Here is a 23,420-nt window from a genome sequence, read left to right as displayed (position 1 = left end):
CAATTTTATCAAGACTTCAGCTGCTTGCCAATAGGAGGGCAAAAGTGGTTCCTCTCTGATTTTATCCACAGTGCAGAATTGGTTTTATATTCATACCAGTTTCCTAACATTGGAAGTCCAACTGTTCAGGCTTTCTGTCTGAACATTTGGACTTCCTAACAATGCCTCTCATCCAGCGATGAGAGACATTTATGTTGAGAATTGGCTGTCTTGGGCATACATTTCCTACTGACTTAATGAAAATTGATGGCTGGGTAGGAAAGAAAGAGCTTGCTACAGTAAGTGTGGATAGTAGTGCAGATAAGCAGCTACTGACTTGGTGAAAAGAATGGGTAATAAAGTTCTGTGAGGGCTCTTCCCAATGCAAGTTTTTTGATTGTTTGCTGGAGAATGTGAAGGGGAACTGTTAATGTGGGGGGGCTCTATAGACAGGAATACTCAAGAACAGGACTGGGAATGGTGAAAGATTAAAAGTCCAATGGTTCTGTGTTTGGTTTATCATGGGACCATGAGAGAAATGGAGGGAATATGAGTATTCATTGGTAGGAAACCAGTTATTTTTCTTCCTTTTTAATGCAGCTGGTGTCACAATTAAAACCGTGGTGTGTGACAGCATGCCTTGAGTGTTTGCTCTTGGAAAACTTAGGTGATTCTTTGGTGTTACTTATTTGTATGCGTTGGGTTTAAATTCATTGTCAAGTCTGTAGTGCAGGAAGGGCGATTCTTCAGTGTGAAATTAGTGTGAAAAATCTGAAGTTTTTTCTCCTTTGAATAATTTAAGGCACAGGAATTTGGTGTGTGAGTGTGGGGTGATGATGGTGCAGGTTGTGGTTTGCACTTGTATGTAGGAGGAAGAGAAGAAAGATGCTATTTTTGCTAATCCTTCTGAAGGCAGGTTTCTAGGTTTACAGTCAATAGCATAGCTCAGCTGGACTCGAGTCTCGCTGTCTTTCAGAGCCCTTCTTTTCAGCAGTTCTGTACTTAAAAAGTCAGACTCCAGTATAAACATCAGGGAAACATGTAAGAACTATGGCCAGAACTTGTGACCTAGAAAATTCTCTACCAGGTATTTGACGGCCTTTAAAAGACCACAGAAAGGGGATGATTTGGAAAGACGAAGAGTTCTTTGTCTTCATGTGCACAACAACATGTAGGTACACAAGCTTTTCCAATTAATATTTTAATTATTTGAAACATAGCTCATATGTGGAAGAGCTGTAAATGCCTGGTGACCTCCAGCAAGTAGAGTTATGAGTGGCCGTACACATGTCCTAGCTTTGTTCTTCTGCGAAACGGGAGCTCTTTTCCGATGTGGATGTGAAAACACTGACCAAAGAATGAGAAGTCTTTGCAAGATTATTCAGCTGTTAAAAAGCCTGATGCAACTTTCTCCTGCTTCAGAGCAATTTTGTAATTTGTATAGTGAATTAAGTTTATTGTGTTCTTCTCTCAGCTGTGATACTGATGAAGAGGGTAAGGGAAGCATACAGTAGGATCCTGGTTCAAAACCAGTTGCAACTGACAGCAGTCCTTTCACTGATTGTTTTTAAGCTATAAATCAGCCTTAATATCTGTACTTTTTTATTTTCTGTTGTTTCAAAATCTGTATGATCACTGAACCTCAAGGCGAAGAGATGAAATATCTCACTCAAGTGACTGATGTTAAAATCAAACTTGCATTCAGATTTTTGCCTGTCAAAATGAATGTTATGATCTCTTCTGAGATCCTGAAAGGATCTCCTAAGTTTTTTTAGCTGTAATTTCTTCCTCTTAAACATATTTTAGCGTTTGTTTAAGCAAGTCTTTTAGTCAAAACTTACTGAGGGTATTAGGAAGACTGGTAACTGTGGGTTTGAGCGCACCAAGTGCTCTCCAGTGTTGTTGTGAAGCGATTACTTATTACAAAGATAAGAATTCCCTTTTGCCCCACTTCAGCATTTTACTACATTTTCATTACTTGAGTGTTTCTGGATATTAGGCCTTAAGTAAGGCTTATGAAGTGGTGCCAGCTAGCTCTTGGTGATTAAAAGCAGGTCATCATTCTGCTTTCACTTACTCTCTGAAACAACAATAAAAGGTTTGTCTAGCTGTTATAAGGAAGCTTATGCACTTAAACACTTTCAGTGTCGGCAGTAGGTAGTTGATGGAGTCGTGAATTGTTTTCTTTCTTTTTGTTTTGAAGATAGCACCCAGAATGCTAGAGTGTCATTCACTGAGCTTCTGCAGGTGATTCACTGTTCCAGAATGCTCCTGTTTCTGTGTATTTGAACAGCAGAGGCCTTGCTCTTCCCTCTAGTTGTGTTGTGAGATGTTTATGCCAGCTGTTAATGTAGAGTACCTGCCTTTTCAGTCTTCCTCTTGATAAATGAGGCCTTGCATACATGTCTGAGGAACCAGAAGAACTGTTAAACAAGCCCACTGAAAGACATGTAGAACTCTTTACAGGCACTGTCTACAGTCCTTTGTGTTACTGGGGTGTGTGGTCTACCAAAACGAGTTGTAAGGAAGTAGAAAACCTTTCATAGGAGGCTATCGCAGACAGTTAATAATCTCCGTGAGAAGTGGTTTGTATGCTTCCAACCACTGCATCTGGATCTGGGAGGATAGGAGGAGATGTTTCTATTTCACCCATTTCCTCCTTTGTGGAGAAAACGCCTATGGAAATGTTTGTGTCAAGTTGCCCCCTTCAGCAATGCACATGTTCTCATTTATGTAAGTTTATGTATATAATATACATACTGTACAAAATGGAGCTGTATCTACCTGTGCACCTGGCATGAAGAGAGTGAGTAGGTGAATCATCTACGTACCCATGTTTTTGTTTAAAGGCTACATTTACTGTCTCTTCCTCTGGCAATGACTCAGTAGTATGGGAAGAGCTGGCCCTGGGCACAGAGAGACCAGCTCTGTGAGCTGATGTGCTTGGACCTGCTGTCTGCTGACCACGCAGCTCAGCATCCGCTTGGAACAGCTTGTGCTCTGCTGTCACTAGTACTCCTCATCACCTTGTCATGCATGCAGTAATCTGCAGCTATCCGTTCTGCCCACTTGCTGTTCTGTTTCAGCCTATCTGGGTATGTTGATCTGATTAGAATTATGATCAAAGTTGCTCTATGTTTTGGGTTGATGTTTGGTATGTGGTTTGGGTGGTGGTTTTTTTTCCCCTTTCTGATAAGTATACTGTTATCTCTGTGGTCCAAGGGTTTTACACCAAGGAAGACTGCTTCTGAAGCATTGATCTTGCAGAAACAGCTGCTCTTTTGACTCTGTGGAAGTGGGGTAGAAAATAGGCTTCTTTCTCTAAATTTATGCATCACAGCAGGGCCCTAAACTGCAGCTTTGGGTTTTGGGCTGTTTTGGGGTTTTTTTTTCAGTTCTGGAGTGACTACATTTCGGGTTGCTGACACAAGACAGTTGTCTTCTTTTAATAATGAAGGAAAAAAAAATTGTTTCAATCTGGGTGGAAGATGCAGTAAGAGAAAAAAGACTTTCCCAGTGTTTCAGATGATGTTGACAACATTAAATAATGTATGGTTGCTTAAGCCAACATTAGAAGAGGTAAAAATTCTTTAGGTCTCATGGAAAAAAAAAGGAAAAAAAAAGCATCTTCAGTTATGTCAGTCAAATACTTCATTTTTTTTTTTTTTGTGTCTTAGTAGCAAATAGTTTACCAAAAGGGCCAGTGTTCTTGTGTGGGGGTTGAAAGGTGTTTTAGGAGTTTTCTAAACCATCTTGAGATGTCCACAAAAGTTCTTGTGTGGTAGACAAGCCAAGTATAGGCTAAAACACAGAGTTTTCAACTAAGATGCAGGAGCTGGTATTTTGATAAATATACTTTTCTATATCTGCCCTATTCTTCCCTTTCTCCTCCTCTTCACTTACTGACCATAAAGGTAACTTTAGCAGTTATGAACTTACTTAACAGACAGGAGGACTGAAAGTCTTATGATGTAGTCAGTATAAAATGGGATGGTATATAAAATGCTATGGGATAATACCTATATTTTTGCATGTGTGAACATGAATCAGTGGTGCTCTCGTATAGCTAGCTGCATACTAGGCTGTATTCCTATACGACCAGGATGTTGATAGAAGTGATCGTTTCCTTCTTTGGGGAATCACTCCTGGGGCCTCATCTAGAGCACTGTATGTCACAGTATGAGGGGTGAGATTAATAAATGGTTAGGAGACTGGAGCAAATGATGGGAGAGGAATGTCTGCGAGACCTAGGGTGGTAAGACCTGTAGAAGAGGAGGATACAAAGGGGTCTGGTTTGCGGTTAGCCACCTTTTATGGAGTTATGGAGAAGACAGAGCCAAACACTTCTGCATTGGGAAAGGAGAAGCAGTGTTGGTGAATTAAAGTAAGGGACATTGATTTCCATAATGTGTACGGTACAGCACTGGAGCAGGTTGTTAGAGAGGTGCTGCAGTCTTCAACCTCCAGGATATTCAAAACTTCACTGGTTTCTTACTTTGTTTCCTAGTGTTCATCAGTAAAGTGCAGCCATTTCTGGCTCACATTTGCATTCTGTGGAATGCAACAGTGGAGAATGACTCCACACTCCTCTATGCAAAGGGTGCTATAGTCAGTGTTTTCCTCCTCTTTGCAAGTTAGGCACTGGAAAGAGGGAGAGGGGTTTCAGAAACTGAAACAGCCTTTGTCTCTGCTTAAAAGGGAGAAAAAGAAACTGCTGCATTTACTTCCCACAGAAAGGGAGTGATGTATGGGTGAGGGACTTTGGTGCTGCCAGAGTGGAAGTTGAATGAACTGATACAGATTTACAGGAGGAGGATGAGTAACTAGGATGGATGCCTGCAAAGCTAGAAGCTCAAAATCAGTCCATTAATACAGGTAAAGGTGGTGGGCACGGCTGTGGGCTTTTGGTCTGTTCCTTCAGTTCTACCTCATGCCACCAGGATGTACAAAACTATTTTAAACAGCTCATGATTTTCCAGCCTAATCTCTATTTTTACCTCGGAGGGTAGGGGAAGGATGCTAGCAATAATTCACTTTGCTAGTGAATGATCACCTTCTTCTCAGGCATCTGTTTCTTTTTTACATGAATATTTTCATAGTGATGGCATGACTCAGTAGAAAGAGGCGGTGTTGCTAGGCAGCACTTTGAGCACTTTGCAGATGCCATGTGATGGCAGTAAGCTGCCTTGTAATAATCCATTGGTGGCAGTATTCCTGGCTGAGGTTCTGTACTGCACAAAGAAGCATCTCTGACAGGAGCAGATGCTGCCTAGCAACTGCCACTGCTCCCTAACCAACCTGAAATACTTTCACTTAATTGTCATGTAATTTTGGTAATACACAGAACCTAAAGTGTAGCAGATTGCTGAAGGATATTTTTCTTCCTCAAGGTTTTTGCATAAAAGTTCATTCAGACCATTAATAAGGTCAGAAAATTCTTTAGCCGTCTTCTAAATCATGTCTTTTGTTTAATCCCTACTCTTCGATTGTAATGTTTGGATGGCTTTTAATCAGCTTTTGATAATCTTTTTTTGTATGTGTGTGTGTATTACATTAGTGCTGGCAATTCCAATCGGATTAGGGCACTGTTCTGTCTCATGTGTACCCATATACTCTGCCAGAAATGCCCCTTGCTGCAGAAACCTTGTGCTTTATTTGTGTAGTTAATTGGATATATACTCTCCTTCATACCTAAATTCTTCATATTGTCCATCTTGCTTAAATAGCAGAATGTTTTAGAAGTCTGGGGTTTGTTCCCCCTTTCCTCTGTAAGCATACTCACTGAATATGACCTGAACTTGCAAAGAAATCTGTGTGTATCAGAATCATTTTGGGCAAATAACTGAAACTCTCACCCACAATTAATCATTCAAATACTTGGAAGCTATACTGGGAAGGTGAAAACGTTCTTCTAGGTATTTGCAGAATAAAATGAAAATGTTTTAATTTTAATTTCCTCGTGGTTCTGCTTCCTTGTCAAGTATCATCAGAGTCTAACTGTGCAATTCATGAGGCTGCCAGCTTTAATCAGGCACTTCCACAAAAAATTAATTATATTGGCCTTTAATTTGCTATTAGAATGTGGAGAATTTTTTCCTTCATAAACTATATTTTTGTCTTTTAAATTATTAAACCCACAATTTTCTGTTTGGAAGAACTGCCGCTTTCTGTTGGGAAAAGGTTGGTAGTTCTGAGGGGCTGAGACTGGGAGGTATGCGGTGGTTTGGGAAGTATGAATTCTTTGCTGCCTGTAGGCATGATCGTGCAACACAGTTGCCTTAAAGAAAGGTAAAGCTAAATCTTGACTCTGGCTGTCTTTTCCTCTGCGTGGTAACTTCTGTCAATGTTGGGTTTTTAACTTGTGCAGTTACATTGCTGTGGCTTAGAGGCTTTGCCTTGTCTGCCAGATCTAAACACAAATAATGAGCATCTGTCACCCTTCTTGGAAAAGAAATTATTAAGAAAAGGTAGTTTGGAAGATTCTAAACCCATAAATACTGTGTAGGGGAAGAATAGACATTGATCGTTCGCTTGGTTTTAATACAGTTCCCAGAGGCATTGGTGATGCCAGATCCCAACAACTAAAAACTGCTTTCCATATGATGCAGAAGTGAAGCTTGGAGTTCTGGGGTGGTGTTGATATGGTTCAAGAATATGTGGTTGGCTCTGTAGAAGAAGTGGTATAGAGAGTGCTATTAAATACATGGATAAAGTTAATACTAATAAAACCTTCTACTTTAGGAAGTCTCAATTCACAGATGACTCAAGCTGGGGAAAGCTACATCCTTGCCCTAATCTAACACCCACCCTCTGCCTCCTGTTTTGCCTCTGTTAAGGGAAAGGTATAGGGTTTAAAGCCACCTCACCTACTTCAGTGACTCTTACATTATGTTGCATGGAGCCTTAAGTATCATCTGGGTATTACAGGGAAGAAAATAAAGTTAATCTTGTTCAGCTGTTAAGACTATCTTATACTGCTTGATACTAGATACTTTTAATAGATAGATTAATAGATTAATACAAACCCCACATTTTAAGGGAAGAAACATCCTCATCATAACATTAATTTATTAGCCTGAAGTAATTACATTATTTTCTTAAAGTTTAATCAATATTAATCAATCTTAGGCTCAGGGATTGACTTATCCCATCTTAACTAGTAGTAGTGAGAATGACTAGAGTTAAATATGAAATTTTTTTGTAAGGACTGTGCCATTTAAGAGTTTGTTATATGTGTTTACCCAAAGTAAAAATGAGCACCAAATTCTTAGCTGGTGTGATAAAAGTTGTGAGTTTAAAGTATGGTTATGTGTTACAAAGCATGAATTACACCATCAGAAAAACTTTGGCATTTGTGGCATAGGGCACAATTCGGTATCTGCTGACTGTGATCATGAATTGGTAGGGTATGGAATTACGTAATCTGGGTATAGAGCAACACAACTGCAGCTGTGCTTCTCCCATGCAATAATACCCTTGCTGTTCCTTCTGAAATTAATTTGGTCAAAGATATACTTAGGACTTGATCAGTGCAGAACCTGAATAACTGCAGGCTGAGTGTAATACAAAGCATTTACAGAAATTAAATGGCAAGTTTTAATCTGAAATGCTTGTTCTGCGAGTGCCAGCTAGAAATATTGCAAGTTACCAGAATTTTAATAAGACAGATAATAATAATGAGTTGATGTCCTAGGTTCAGCTGTAGCAGTTATTTTTCTCCTTCTTAGTAGCTGCTGCAGTGCTGTGTAGCTGAACCCAGGACAGTTGTGAACTGGAGAATACTGTCACAAAGGCCAGGGACATGTGTCCTTTGAAGCCAGTAATGAGTAAATAGAGATTTGTTGAAAGTTTGCAAAGTGGTGATTGTTACAGTGGAAGGAGTTTAAGAACTTTTTTGTTGTCACATTATGCAGCTAAAAAAGGCCCAGTGAAACAAGAAAAGGCATGTTCGCAGCTGATAATATGAAATGTGGTGAGTTTTTCCCTGAAGATAACCCATAGAGTTCATTAAATCAAGGCCTCACCAATATCTTAGAATAAACTAATGTGTTTTAGCATATTGGATCTTTTCTAGCAGCAAGGATTTCCACTGGGGAAGAGAAAACATGAGAAATAAATAATAGTCCAACTTTATGATTAGAGAAACCTTATTTAGATTTGGAGAAGGAAGAGGGGAGAATGGAAGCATGGAGACCTCCTGAACTGATTTTGGTTTTCAGCCTGCATCTAAATTAATACTTCCAATTTCTATTGGCACATCTTGGATGGTGGGGAGGGAGAGGGCAGGAAAAGGGCTCTGTTCGTTTATGAAAATAAATTCCTTATTATGGGCTGAACTGTTATTTCATCTTGTAAATAGAACATTAAGCTGTGTCAAAATATTTTTGTAGGCTTAACTACAATGTATAGAAGTAGGTTGAGGAAAAACTAAGTGTGTGAGAAGGCATGTGCCTGAGGCAGTTCCTTGTTCTGCAAAGCATTTCTATGTCTAAGAAAACCTGCCATTCCAGGGGAATTAGCAGCTAGATGTTGCATGATCTGTATTTGGCTGTATTGTGCTGGACTGTACTCTGGCATTTACCTGTTCTTGTCTTCGGTTTTCCCACTGTTCATACAAAAAACGTGACACATTTTTACTACTATGTTTATCACATAATTGACATAGTTGGCATAATCCATTTGAGAAGAAAAATGGTGTGTGGAAGCATTGCAACCCAGGTGAGACTGGGTGGGGAAGCTGGGACGTAGGGAGTTGAATTAGAAGGAATTATGAAAGGAAGCTGTATTTTAAACTGTAGCACAGCAAAAGTGGAAACAGCTCTTTTGTTTAGGCAGGCAGCAGAAAGGAATAATGACGCACATGAAATCTAATTTAGCGTTTCTCTTAAGAGTGAATCGTAGTCTCTCTTTTTACCATAATACTGTTCAGATGAGGTCACAAATCAACTGACAGCAAGAGGCAGCAAAAGTTCAGGCTGTGATCCCAGTAATAACAGTATGAGAGTTGTCATAACACTCCAGCCACATGCCCACCTCATTCAGTGTCCTGCCCGTGGCAGTGACCAGCAGCAGGTATTTACAGTAGGTAGCACAGTGAGGTGAGCGTATGTGATGCTTTCCCAAGACTGAAGTGCTTTCTGGGTCAGGGTCTTGTAGAGCCTCAGGTATTACACATCCATTAATTTGCCCTATTTGCCTTTGAACAAGTGATTTATGTTTTTATTATCTTTTTATCACTCCCAGCATCTCGTGAGGAGTTGAACAGTTTTATGCGCTGTGTGGAAAAGTGCTTTATTTAATAAAATCCTGCTTGGCTTTTTTTGTACTGGAAGAGATGGTCGGCAATTGTTCCTTGTTCACCCTGTCCATGCAACTTCTGAGTAACATTCTCTCCACCTCTTTCAGCTGTCAGTCTTACTGGGGTTAGAGTCCTATCTTGGTTAACAATCATGCAAAAGCCTTTATGCAGTCCTTCTCTTGCATCACTTTCTATCTTTTCTTAATCTGTTCCAACCTTTTAGACAAAGGGAGAAGGGGAAAACTGGCACACGGGGGTTCACTGTGGATTTTATACAGTAGTAGAGGTAATAGTGTCTTCCCTTTTTTTCCTCCAAGATGGCATTCTGCTGGGATGTCTTAGTGCTGAGGGCAGGTGATGCTGGACAGTGGCTGAGCCTTGAGCTTATTTCAAGAGCTCTGGGTGGCATTTCAGGGTTTCACTCAGTGCAGTAAGATCAAGGGGGAGAGACCTTCGATTTCTATGTAGGGTGAGGATTGTTGGTCCCTTATGAAACAATGTAGATGAACTCAGTTGTGTTCATCTGCCAGTTCTATTTGTGGTACATGGGGCCATTGGCAACTCTTTATTACCCCAAATAGCTTGAGTGGCTTCACAAACTTTGTCACTTTTCTAAATGATCAGCTTTTCTGGAGCATTTAGAAATATTTCAAACAGAAACAGCTCCAACAGAGAACCCATTAGAGTTTGCTGGTCAATCTGTCTTCACTGAGAAAACCAACTGCTACTTTTATTCCATATCTTTTTGCTAGTCATTTATCTGTGCAAATGCCTTCCCACTTTATCGCAGCCACGCTCAGTTTCTGCAAGAGCTTTTGACAGGGGCTGTTTGAGAACTTATTTTGTAAAGCCTACTGAATTGTATCAACTGCATCTTCTTTGTCCACATAGCATGCAGCTGCTTTAGATATCTAATGTAAAAGGAGTCAGTAAGCTGTGCATAGAGGCACTGACTCTTTCTTAAGATGTCATGTTTATCTCCGTGCCTTTTTTCTTTTGAAGCAGTTTCTCTTACTGCTGGTGGCTTACAATGGAGTGGCTTATACTGTGTCAGGGCATGTCCATAGGCAAGTGAAATGCTTCTGAGTCTGTCCTCTCCTCTGTCTTTGGCTTTCCAAACTGTTATTCCAGTGCCATCAGTTCTTACATGTTATACCCTCCAGTTCCTCCATACTTTCTGCTGCAGCTCCAGAGTAACTGCTTATGCAAACTAGTTTGTCTTTCTTGTTGATAAATTACAGAGGTGCAGAGGGTTTATTTTGCTGTGGCCCACTTTGGTACAGTTCAGGTACCACAGTTACGGAACCTCTGGCTTGGAGATGATTCCTGAAAGCGACATGTGCTCTTTGGCAGAAGGTTGGGTTTAACTGCTGCCTGAAATTACATTCTGTGCTGGGAAACTGTGACCTCCTTATAAACTTGAATGGTAGCAAGGGGGTTTAATAGAGGAAAATAGATGCTAAGTGTTTTGGCAGTCTGTCCTGGAATCCCAGAGGGATCATTCAGATCTGTTACCTGGTGGGTAAAAGCTTTGCTCTGTGCCTGTTTTGATGATACATCACTTCTGTATTCTGGTGACTGAGGAGATGACTGTTGTAGACTTGTTGGTTGATGGACAGTTTGTAGATGATCATATGCTCTAATGAATTTCTCTGTGGGAAGGACAGGAGTCAGTTATCAGAATCCTCTCTGTGAATTATTTTCTCCACAATGGTTGAATTATTCCATGTTTTCTACACACGTTTGTGCTCATATTTTTCAAATAGTGCTGCTAAGAAGAATTCTGTATCTGAACCCGGCTTCATCAATAAGGTTGTGTTGCATAATGCATTTTTAGCTTAACAAATGAGTAACTTTGGAAGTAACTTTGGGATCATATACTACAAAATAGCCTCTAATTTCCAAGATGCTGTAATAATCAGTAGTTATTCTTACTCTTTTTTTTTATTTAGAGGTGTTAAATTGTGTTCTTGTTAAGAGTTTTAACAAGGTGTGGTTTGATGTATTTGGTCGCGTTATTTGGGTTCCTTAGTTTTTCCTGACTTGGATTTAGTGTGGCTGCAAAGTTCAGCTGTGCTTGAGATTTGGCTTGTATTGTTTTGAAAATACGCATATTACTTTTCCCACCCCCTATTGATTATTAAGATGGTCAAGCAGAAGAGACTTGTGTAATTCATGCTTGACCACAGATTTATCAATGAAGAAATCAAGTTTCATACTGCTGTGTGAATTCAGCATGAGGAACATGAGAGGGTGTTATTTTTGTATGAGAACTTATGTTGAGAATGCTCATCTGGATTGTATCTGCAGCTGATGGGATCAGGTCATTTCTTTGCTGTCATTTTTGGTTGTTTAGTCTTTTTTTTTTCTTGACTGAAGTAGATCTAAGAGCAGAGTTTTGGCTGTTCTTAGTAATAGAGTACTAAAAGGCTGATTCCATGTTGATGCAGTAGAGTCCTTATATTTTCTTTGTGTGACCAGTAGAACCCGTTTATAAATGGACAGTTTGTATCTCTAAACTAGCAGATCTATTACAATGACTTCTTGTGAGCCTCAGTATATTAAAGTCATTATTCTTGGCCATATTTTCAAAATCTATTATATCTGCAGTTGGAAAAAAACCCAGTAGTGCATTTTCCTGCTACCTTTCCTTTGGCTTTTGTTTTCCAAGCTCACTTTTTATTGTTAGATAACAGGCAGATACTTGATGGCCAGAGTACTAGTAGCTGCATCACACCCAGTTTCTTTCTTGGTCATATTCTTTATTTAGCAGTTTTCTTATAGTAAATAATTGTCATAGGAAGCCAGCTGTTTGCCAGTTTAACACTTGAAATACAGTGTTAACATGCAGTGATGGTTTTCGAGCTGTTACTTGTTGGGCCCAGGTAGATCAGTCAGTCATTAATCTCTCTATAATTCAAACTACTCGTTTGCCTACAAGCACTAAAACTCATGTGTGCCGAAACTGGTGTCTCTGTGTCATGACAATCTTGGTTGCCATGTTCAGAAAAGTTGAAAATGGTCTGAAAATTTGATTTAATATTGCCATATATATTAATTTTTTAATAGTTATGTGTTTAGAATTTCATAAATGAGTCTATCTTGTTACTGTATTAACATTTCTCTATTTTTCTGATGTTCCCAGTAGTAGCTTTTCACCCAGGATTTTTAAAATCATGTAGGTTTGAGACATACTTGGACTTTTAGGAAAGATTAAACCACATAGGCTTTAGTCTGTACAGAAAAGTCACGTTGTTTTAATATAGGTTTTTATTTTGCAGAGCAGCTTAAAAATCAAAGGTGCTTGTACCTTTCTGGTAAAACTGCCTATTAGCAAGAGGAATGTCCTATATTGAAAGGATACTGGTATCTAAAATACTGGATAAAGCTGTTAGAGGTTTGATTGTGTCCTGCACCTTAAGTGTTTGGCAGTTGTTGGTGTTCCTGCACTTTGGGAGAAGCATTAAGTAGTTTTTCTTTGGTTGAAATCCATACTTATGATTTCTCTATGGGCAAAGAATGAGTCCAGAATGCTGATAAGCTTAGTGCTTTCCTTGGATTATGTTGTCTGTGTTGCTCCAGTCTGGAGCCAATTGTCTCGTATGAAGACAGGCTGAGAAAGTTGGGGCTGTTCAGCCTGGAGAAGAGAAGGCTGCGTGGAGACCTCATAGCAGCCTGCCAGTATCTGAAGGGGGCCTATAGGGATGCTGGGGAGGGACTCTTCATTAGGGACTGGAGTGATAGGACAAGGGGTAACGGGTTAAAACTTAAACAGGGGCAGTTTAGATTGGATCTAAGGAGGAAATTCTTTCCTGTTAGGGTGGTGAGGCACTGGAATGGGTTGCCCGGGGAGGTTGTGAATGCTCCATCCGTGGCAGTGTTCAAGGCCAGGTTGGACGAGGCCTTGGGTGAGATGGTTTAGTGTGAGGTGTCCCCCCCCCGCATGGCAGGGGGATTGGAACTGGATGATCTTAAAGTCCTTTCCAGCCCTAACTATTCTATGATTCTCTCTCTGTAAACAAGCGTTTACAACCTCATCTGGCCAGCAGTGACTTCTGGGCTGAACGAGCTGAGAGACCAGTTTAGGTTGGTTGATGGAATCCCTGGTTTTGTTTTGCTCTTTAATGAAACACTGAATTGAGTCTCGCCGTGGAAGAGCAAAAGTTTGATGCTGTTTGGTTCCCTTCAGAGTTTGATTCAAGTTCTTTCTCATATCAGTGTCATCTGTGTGGGTATTTGCCTTGTGTATGTGGTTTGTTGGGCTTTGCCGTTTCCCTTTGTGAGATTTGTGTATACAGGTTGAAACTGTTTTATTTTGGTGGAAGTTTTCACTATGCTTTTCTCATTATATTTTTTTTAAATTCAAGTTTCAGGAAACATCCCCTGGGGTGGGTTGTGCAGTTGATAATCTTAGTTTCCATGCTGTTCTTCCCCTGGACTTCAGAGTTTTTGGTTAGCTGCTTGAAGTTCTGCAGAGAGAGGCTTTTAGTCGGTAACGGATTTGGTGGCTTTGACGCAAAAAGGCATTCAGGGAGGAGATGAAATGCAGCTCCATCCCATGGGAGCATCTCACCCATAGCTTGAGTGTTTGCATTTAAAGGGGGTTGTTCTCTTAAACTGGGAAGAAGGACGATGCCCACTGGTGGTCACTGTTTGAACTCGTGGAATTTCACTTGTAGTGCTCTGGTGTGTGCGTGTAGGTGTTGGGGAATAACTCTGTGTCTCAACATGTATTTACTTAGGACAAGGTACTTGAATGATTGAATTAAATCTGTGCCTAAGTGAGGTTTTGAATGCTGATAAACAGGTGTTACAGGACTAGGGGTGGGGGTGGGCCTTGTTTGCAATTCATCCTTTTTTTGACATGTTATGTTTCGGGTAACTACCCATTTCCATGTCCCTGTTGTATTTTGATAACTGTGGTTAAAGGATAACTCATAATGATAACTTTTTAAATTTTATCTTTAAAGTTGTTTCATTCCCTAATTTTTGCAGTGTATTAATTGCACAAATGGTACTTCAAATAGTTTCAACTTGGAGGAAAGTAATTCCTGCAGTTGACTTCCTATTGTAATCTTTGCAGTTAGGGCTGCCTTTTCCATTGATGAGTTGTTACTAAGAGGAAGAATTGTGAGATAGGGAAATCTCTGTATGTAATTTGAATCAGAGCTTGGTGATTAAAGCGATTACAAGCCTTGCTTAATTCAAAAGTCTTTTTAAAAGCACAGCTTTTATGTTGCTGCTAAGCTCCATTTCTGATAAGGGCCAAAATAAAGATACCTGCTGAGGAAAAGGGGGCTGCCAGGTTTTCTGGGCAGCTATGTAATAGCTATTTTTGTGTAAGGAGTGAGCTAAAGTGCTATGCTTAGGAGAAAAATTCACACAAAGATTCAACCCTCATATGTGTGTCTCTCTTTCTCCCCACCCTCTAGTGATATGCAGCTTCCGAGGAACGGTACCGCAAGGCTTGGTCCTGGAACTAGGTGAAACTGTCCAGATCCTAGAGAAATGTGAAGGTAAGTGTGATGTCCAAGAAGGAATCCCATTCTTTTGTAGAAGAATATGCAAATATTTGAATCTAGCAGATTTTAATAAGTTGTTTGCAAATCATAATGCATCAAATGAAAGCTCTTAAATAAACCTTATCTGACCCACTTTCTGTAGGAAAGGCTGAGTGCTCTTGGCACTAATCCAGTCTGATAGGGGGTCAGTGTGTTTTAAGTTAACCATCTGTCCAGAAAATCTTGAACCCTGACCTGATTGTTGTACTGTAATTGGGTCTTGCAGTGAATTTTCGTAATGTAAAATATATAATCATATCTTATTTTACTATATTTTTCTCAATGCTACTGTATTTCAATTAAGTATATCAGGGTGCATTATTTAGGAACATTTGAACACATGAAAAATATTACTTAAGAAATAGGTTAGCAAATCATTTGGGAGCAACACAGTGAAAAATCTAAAGAATATGGATTTAGGGGGGATTGCTTTGCATTTATCTTTATGTGTGGTTTTGTACCTAAAGGAAAACGCTGTTGTAAGCATATAGCTATAGTTTTTTCTTCAGTGGCTGAAGATCTCTGTGTGCTAACAAATTGAATGGCCTGATCCTTTTGCTTTATTCGCATGAACAGTGTGATTGAACTTGTTGTATGTAAGAGAATTATTTTTACCCTAATGTTCAAGCAAGTCGTGTAAAACATGTCTGTTGAGAAGTAGGTTGACAAGATGCAGTATGAGAACATGTTTCACTATTGAATGAGGTGGAATAATGTAACCTTAATCCTGAAGTGTTAAAACAAATTTAAACCCCAGATCCGCACATTTGAATTCCAAATTAGCAGAGAGTTGTAGGTTTGGTTTTGTGTTTGTTTAGTTTACACCATTTTTCATCTCCAGTGTTAGTGTTGCTGCACCAACCTTCTGCATGTTTATCAGGAGGCTGCTTTTCTTCTCTCATGCCTAGGTCTGTCTTTTGCTCCTGATGCTTTTTCTTCTCAGGTGTTTTGTTTCTTTACCTACTGACTTAACTCTTCACAAAGAAGTGACTTCTTGCATGCTATTTTTAATAAGAAAGTAGTAGCTTCTTGACCTACATGTGTAAAAAGAATCTGTTGAATGAGACTTGTGCAGTGCAATAGTGATGTTTAATCCATGAAGAAGTGTGCTGTGAACGATACCTGCAGTATTATACCTGCAAATGATAATGTTTAAAAAACCCCCACATGGTGTAATGGGCTAAGCTTTGCTCAAGCACCGTGTGGTGATTGTAGTCATTCTGTCAGATCTTGTGAATTAGTACATGGTGCAAGCTCAGGAGAAATCTATTACTTTATATAGGATAGCATAACTCTAAGATAAAACTGTGCATCTTGCTGAAAGCACTCCTGGTCTTTTCAAGTAAGACCTGGTAATCAAGGAAACTTTCAAAACCCTGGGAAATAAAAGCACAATCTCAAAGGAGCAGGGTGCTTACAGGAAAACAAAAGGATAATCCAGTGTCTCTTTACAGTGTTGTAATAATTATGCTCTGTATTTCCTTTGCCAGTAGTTTTGAGGATGATCCCTTAAAGCCAGTTCATGCCAGTTTTCAAATTGCTGAGAAAGGAGGTCCTCAGACAAAGTGCTTTCCTGACTAGAAGGAGGTGTTTGCACAGGGGTGTTTTAGGTTTTGTTTTTTAAGCCCTCTATCCTGTCATTTTACTGAAGGTGCCTTTACCCCGGACTTTACATACAGAAAAAGATACGTTGATTTTGATTATAGTATCTGCAACTCCCCAAGATGAAACTCATCTGAATATTCAGATCGTTTGCGCTGCCGCTCCTGTACGTGTGAATTAGGCCGGAAGCACGCTAGCTGAGCAAAGTTGGTTCTTAAAAGAAAAACAAAGTGTCTGTTGTTGAAGCATTCTTGGCTGAGTGGCTCTTCAGTGTGGTCCTTGGTTTGCCTTGAAAATCTAAAATCAAACATATCTCATCTTCTACTTCTGCCTGACTTCTCAGGATTCTTTTGTCAGACAATTTGGAGAAATTAATGTGAACCCATGCAAATAAGGGTCACTGCTGCGGGAGTCGACAGAAGATCCATTGCTGTTTCAGCTTCACTTCTTAGAACAGTTTGTGCATAATTCTCTAAGTGGCGACTTTGCTGTCTGGGTTAAAAGGATTCACATACACACGAACCTTCTAGTGACGTGAAGAATGATTTTAGAGACTTGCTGAAGAATTCAAGGCTCCAAAAGATTCAGATAACTAGCTATATTTCTGAATGTGCTTATTATTAATCATAATGACTTACTGAACAACTGTAGTATTATTCCAAAAGAGCAAGTGCTCTTTTGTAGTGACTGGTGTACAAAGCATTCAATTGCTACATTTAGAGCAATTGAATGAAAGAGCAGGAAATGTAGGGAATCTCCTGTACTAAGTTCTCAGGTACCTCTGCAGCTAAGTTTTATATATTCTTGTAGAATAAAGGAATAAATATATATGCATGCACACACATGCATACACACATGTGCATTTGAGTCTTACAAATCTGGATACCAATTGATAACGCATTTAACTTTCATTATGGTTGTGTATGCATTTTTTTAAATAAAATGCGGTGAAATAGTTGTCTTTGTTACTCTGGAACTGTTCATGTGCTTGAAATCGGAATTCTTGAGTTTCAGTCAGTTTGTGTGCCTGCCATTCTGCATGCTTTCATACCAGGACACGGAAGTCTAAATGGCTGTTTTCTAACCCTACCTAAACCTGATGAATGTCTCCTACTGCATTCCCCGCTCCCCAGTTTAATGTGACAGGGTTGAAATCCATGTGCTATTGCATCTGCCTTTCCCCAGAAGCTACAAAAAACTCCATCCATGTTTCATGAAATGCCATGCTCTCTCTAAAGCATGTGATGTTGCTGTGGTAGTTTGAATGACTCTGAGATCCTTGACTGGTCTCACTCAAGTTATCAGGACATCAGTTGTGCGCATGCTTGTCTTTCATAGCTTTCCCCTCTCTCCGTTCTCCTCTATGCACCCTTCCGCTTATGATCTCCACTTGAGAGAGAACTGAAACAGTAAATGGTGTTACCTTGTCTGCATGCCATGCACTGAGGAGGTGAAAGGGTGTGGCAATAGTTTGCCACCTGTCAGTGCTGAAAGACAGTTTTCTTCTGTCAAGTGACAAAGCATGAGCATCCTTCTGGATTGAAATACACGTGGGCTGCACGTTCTAAAGAACACCCTATTTTCCAAGTCAGATGGCTGTAGCCCTGCTGCTGGCAGTAGCTGTGAGTAGCTAACAGCATTCAGAGTAAAATTCAAAATGTCTGGTTTATCCATTTATTTTTATTGCTAGGGAGCAGGTTTGCTCAGATTAAAAATGTTACAACTTCAGTGACTTTAATTATTACCTTGAGACTCTCATATAGTCACTGAAGAAACACCAGCTGATGCCTGAAGCACCAGTTAAGAGTATTATCTTAGCCCTGCAAATTCTGGTATCCACACAAGTGTTGATTTGCATGCTGTTAATGCGTGTGTATGTTAATAACAGCGTTCTTAAGCCATGCATGTGATATCTTTAAAGTTTCTGTTACTGCAGCAGTGGAAGCATGGCCAAATAAAGGCTGTATGGTATTTGGGACACCTAAGCAGCAGATACAGCTTGAAATCAGGGCTTTTGAGAAGTGATAATCTTTGCCATGCTTCCAAGTTGTACCATGCAGATGAGTGAGGAATCGCACTTCACACTGTCCGTCATTGCTGTGGAACAGTGCAGGTTTCCTTCCACCTGCTGTCCTGTGCCTGGGCCTAATTGAGTCACTCCCAGTACCCTGGGTTTACCCTGAGAAAGAGATCTCCAGTGAGATACCTCTTTTCCCTTTTCATCCCGTTTCCTCTTTGCCTGTTGTGCAATGTGCCAGTGGAGCTGAAGTCTCTTGGACCCACAGAGCTGCTGCAGAAGATCTTCCCTGGCTATTAAACTAGTCTTTGGAGCACAGGAGTGGCTTCTTGATGGTCCTCTATTTGGCTAAGGCCAAGATAAAAAACCTTCTATCTCTTCTGCTTTTGTTGCAGCATCTCTGAGTTCATTGTTAGCGTATTCCTGTGGTTCTGCTGGCATGAGGTTGCTCCCTGACATGGTGTTGGCAGCTTGGGTTAGGTATTCATCTGCTGCTTGTCCTTGTCCTGGCACTGCTCAGAGCAGCAAGCTCTGAACAGAGTGGTCTTGGCATTGATGGTTTTGGCATCAAGAAGCTTTTGCTAAACAAAGTTACAATCCCTCTTCTGGGTCACTTCGAGTGCCTTTAGCTCTGCACACTAGTTATATGCAGGTTGAAAGGTAAAAGCAATTATTTATTGGCCATTCTGTGCAAAAGAGAGCTTTCCTCCTAGAAAAGATTTGAGGGTTACTCATGTTACAGCAAAGTACGCTTATTTTTGTAGGACAAAGAAGGTTTGAATCTTGAAACGGAATCTCCTGACAGTGCTTTCTTTAAGAGCCAAGTTCAGCTTTAGGACTTGCTGTAAATACTTGTGTAGTTTATTTTCAGAATTCTGCTGGTTACGGTACTGTATGTGGGTTTTTTCCCCTGCAGTCTGCAGCTGATGAGACTTTATTTAACCCAGGTAGCTGAGCTTTATTCTTCTGAGAAGAGATCAATCCCCTTCAATTAGGACCCTTTTGTTTTCCCACTGCTGAGTTTTCCATGGGGCACACCTCTTGTTCCTTAAGTGGAAATCTGAAAAAGGTTATGAGGTGGCTTTTAGAAATAACACCTTGTTTTGTTCAAGGCACTTCTGAGATCCGAAAACATTGATAGCTCTTCTGACTGCGTAGATTAGGAAGTTGAGGTGTGTGGGCCTGCCCCAGGGTTCCTTTTGCTACTTAGGTAAGCTTGCGCTATTGCTGAGACCTGTGAGTGAGATCCATCTTTGGAAAGACTGTTTCTCTTCATCCAAGAGTACGCAGGTTCCTGGCTTCATGTTTCCCACACTGTGAATTTCCATCTGTACAGGTAGCTGTAGGTGAATGATTGCTTGTTTACCTAAGCCTTTTTTTTTTATATGTGGTGGTGTGACAGTCCATTTTTCTGTCCTGCTTTTCAGAGGCCTTGTTGAATTCTAGGGTTCAGAGGAGCTAGAGCAGGAAGCCTAATGCTTTCTATAGCTGAAAAAGCCCTAGAAACAAAGGGAAGGGCCGGAGATGCGTTCTTGCATATACTGCTAAGTAATTTAGCTTTTATTACTGGCCCTCAAGTAGCCTCCAGTGTGAATATATGTACATACAATGCATTTAGAAGGAAACGTTGTAAGTTAATGCTGGTCTTGATGTGCAGGGGAACAGGCATAATGGGGCACTTTTCCTTCTGTTTTCCTCAGATTTTATTACCATGGAAGTAATTCTTCTTGCAGCTCTTTGAGGAATTCTTTGTTGGGTAGGATAAACAGGGAGCAGAGCTGTGTATCAGCTTACTCTTCACTTTTCTTAGCTTGTATCAAATGTTGCTGGATGGTATTGAAAAAAGCAGTTGCAAATGATTGCGTGCTTTCCTAGGTTCTGTGTTTCACCTAAGAAACATCCTGTTTAGGCTCTATGGTAGGTTTAGCTGGAATGGATCACTATGCAGTGTGGTTGTGTCACTTTGGGTAGTCTGCTTGGTTTATCTTCTGCACTGTGCAGTACAGCCCATGCAAAAGCAAAGTTGAAATAGTTTGCAACAAAGTTGACTTGTCCAGAACACACTGGAATGGATATGATTCTATTTGCTTTTAGAGTACTTGGATTAAAAGTTTGTCTTGGGCATAGTAAGGATATAAAGCATGAGGTGTTCAAAATCGGTTAAATTGGGAAAGCACAGGTAATTCCTGTGCTCTTCAAGGCCAGGGTGGACAGGGCCTTGAACAACCTGGCCTAGTGGAAGGTGTCCCTGCCTATGGCAGGGGGTTGGAACTGGATGGTCTTAAGGTCCTTTCCAACCCAACCCATTCTGTGATCCTGTCATACTCAGTTTCTTCAAACCGAACAACGTTGCCCTGCCATTCATCAGGATTTATCATGTAGGTGTCTTTGTCATGACATTTACCCAGAAATACACATTGATGCAACATTAAGATGCAATGCAAAGTACTGCATTTGTTCCTCGTGTCCTCATAAATGTTCAGGCATAACACCACTTTCTTCAGTTCTTACTGTGCACTAGTGGAAGCAGTAGGCTCATCCTATGCCTCTCTTCCTCTGCGCTGAAAGACACAAAGGATAATTGCTAGACAGTTCATCTGTTCAAATTGTGGACACTTACAACTGTTATTTTGCATCAACTTCCTTACAGAATTCTTGTAGTTTCATAACCATGTTTCTCTGATTCTTAAATTTTAAATCCCATCTTTTTCACCATTTTCTTGAAGTCAGATCCCTTTAAAGTCTATGTACCACTAGAAAATGAACGCCATAAAGAGTTAACAACTACTTATTTGTAATATAGTAACATCTAAAAACCATAGTCACTGTTGAGGTTTAACTACGTTGTATGTGTTTTAATCACAACTAGCTGGTGCACCTGCCTGGATTTGTTGACCGTTGTGATTGAATCCTCCAAAATAAGTGTTCTTTAAAATATATTATGAGATCAGTAGTAATCAATTTAAGACTTAATTCCAGAGTGAAGCTTTAGTGCATTTTAGTGAAAAATGGAATGCAGAGGTAACTTTCTATATGTGTTTTCTTTAAAAAAGCATTGTGCCTTTTCTCATAGCTTTTACTTTGAGATACAGAGTGAGGTTTTGGTGGTGTTCCCTGTAAGCAAATCAGGAATTACCACTTAGTGCATTCAGGTTCTGATGAGCTCTTTTTACTTTATCTTGCTTGCATGGAGTTTGAGGAAACTTAGAGAAGGGTGATTCCAAAAATGTACCACACTGAAAAAAAGGAAAGGGAAACTAAGATTTGGAGGGCAGAATCTACAAGATAAAAGGGAAATAGAAGAATTTTCAAATATATGAAAGTACCTACAAAAGGGAGGTCAATAAAATGTTTTCCATTGTCTCCAAAAGAAAAAAATCCTGGAGGCAAATAGCAGCAAAGGAAGTTCAGTTTACAAGGTGCATGTACGTTGTCTGAGCCACTGTAATAGGTTGTCCAGTGAGGATTTACATCTCCACTTGACATTAATATTCTAGGGTTTTAAGCAAGCTGTGCAACACCACCACTTTTAAACTGATCTGTGTGGGTGTGGAACAGCAGAAATACCCTCTGTTTCCTTGGAATACTGTGCAGAAATACCTTGGAATTTAGGTTTAGCGAATGTTGTGTGGCTCATTTCCACAGGCTAGGAGGGCTGTGTTGTTCAGTCCTCATAATAAATTACTGGACACCGTTTAAAACCAGGCGAAACCTCTGTGAGGAGAGGTTTAAGGCATGAGCTAGGGGATTTCTCAGGGGTGCTTCCATTCTGGTTTTCTACAGCTCTGTAAACACATCACGTTTCAGCTTTGAGGGTTTGTTTTGAGATTAAGAACAGGAAACTCAGAAATAAGGTAGTTTTCTTTGATACGTGCTTTATCCTCTAGCCTGCCTATCTCTAAATCATTAATAGACGCCTTGGGTTGTGTTCTAACTGCTGCAGTTCTGTTCAGCAAACTTAGGGGAAACCACGTTTTTCCGTATTTAGTGACAAGTTTGCCATGCTGTGTACCTTGAAGTTGAAATGCATGCTTATTTCTAAGATTCAGAGTCTATGAATGTAAAAGTTAGCAGCAGGCTGTTATTTAATGTTGATAACAATGAATCATAGGACAGATACATCATGTTTTCTCCTGTGACCTTAAAAATGCATAGCATGTTACTCAAAAACAGGTGTTGCTGGCACAGTTGCGTGGACTTAATGGAAATCACCCATTTTAAGGAGCTGTATGTGGTGTTTGTGCATATATTTATATTGATATGATTGCTATGAAGTTTGATCAATTATAGAAATAAATGGAAAGCAGTTTTGTTTTTAAATATAAGCAGTCATTTCATGGGAAAATAAATCTTTATGTCCTATCTTAATGAGAAATTTGTTTAATAAAGAAGATGGAGTTTGATTTTTTTTCCATGCTAAGATTTGTGTATGTCTTGGATCCATCAATTATTTTCTTTTATATTGACTCAGATTTCCTAGCAGGCTGTATTTAAAACAAAATCAAGGCGCTCTTTGCCACTTCTGAGCCTCATGATGAGACATAGCATAGTTCAGCCAAGTATGGAGTCCTTGTTCTGAGAAACAATATACAGGTACTTTGTGCTGTTCTTCTCTGTTCTTCATAGCAAATTAACGACAAGTTTTCTCAGCGCTCTTTTAAATGTTGCAGGTACTAAATCATATCTGTCCTCTCTCTGTAGGAAGAAAAACATTAAAAGTAGGAAGTTGCTGGAAAAAAAATGATTTTTAAGGATAGTGGCCTTAGGTTATCTGAGTTTAGTTTTACCAAGTTTGGGTTCTTGCCTGTGTGAATACTGGGCTGCAGTAGGTAGAAGATGATGTGCAGGCAGTTGAACGTGCTGCTTGTGTAGTAGTTGGGCCTGGCCAGCTTTGCCTGTGGATCTCTGATGGTTGGGCATGGCCAGGCCTCCTCCATACAACTCACACCCTGGAACTCCTCAG

The 23,420-nt window shown here is 40.0% G+C and overlaps 1 protein-coding gene across 9 annotated transcripts in view; it reads left to right on the top strand.

Moving 5' to 3' along the window:
* Nucleotides 1–23,420, top strand: part of DOCK3 (dedicator of cytokinesis 3) — a 203,581-nt gene that overhangs the window by 5,461 nt on the left and 174,700 nt on the right. For all 9 annotated transcript variants that reach the window (XM_057407679.1, XM_057407682.1, XM_057407684.1 and 6 more), the window contains exon 2: nt 14,710–14,793. In XM_057407679.1, the coding sequence (XP_057263662.1) occupies nt 14,710–14,793 (84 nt within the window). The remainder of the gene's footprint in view (nt 1–14,709; nt 14,794–23,420) is intronic.

The sequence above is a fragment of the Pezoporus wallicus genome, unplaced genomic scaffold (assembly GCF_028554395.1).
Source record: "Pezoporus wallicus isolate ANWC-B61680 ecotype Strahan unplaced genomic scaffold, APGP_CSIRO_Pwel_v1 contig_3568, whole genome shotgun sequence".
In the NCBI taxonomy this organism is placed as follows: Eukaryota; Metazoa; Chordata; class Aves; order Psittaciformes; family Psittacidae; genus Pezoporus; species Pezoporus wallicus.
The sequence above is the reverse complement of the archived record's forward strand: the minus strand, read 5'-3'. Positions and strand labels throughout refer to the sequence as shown.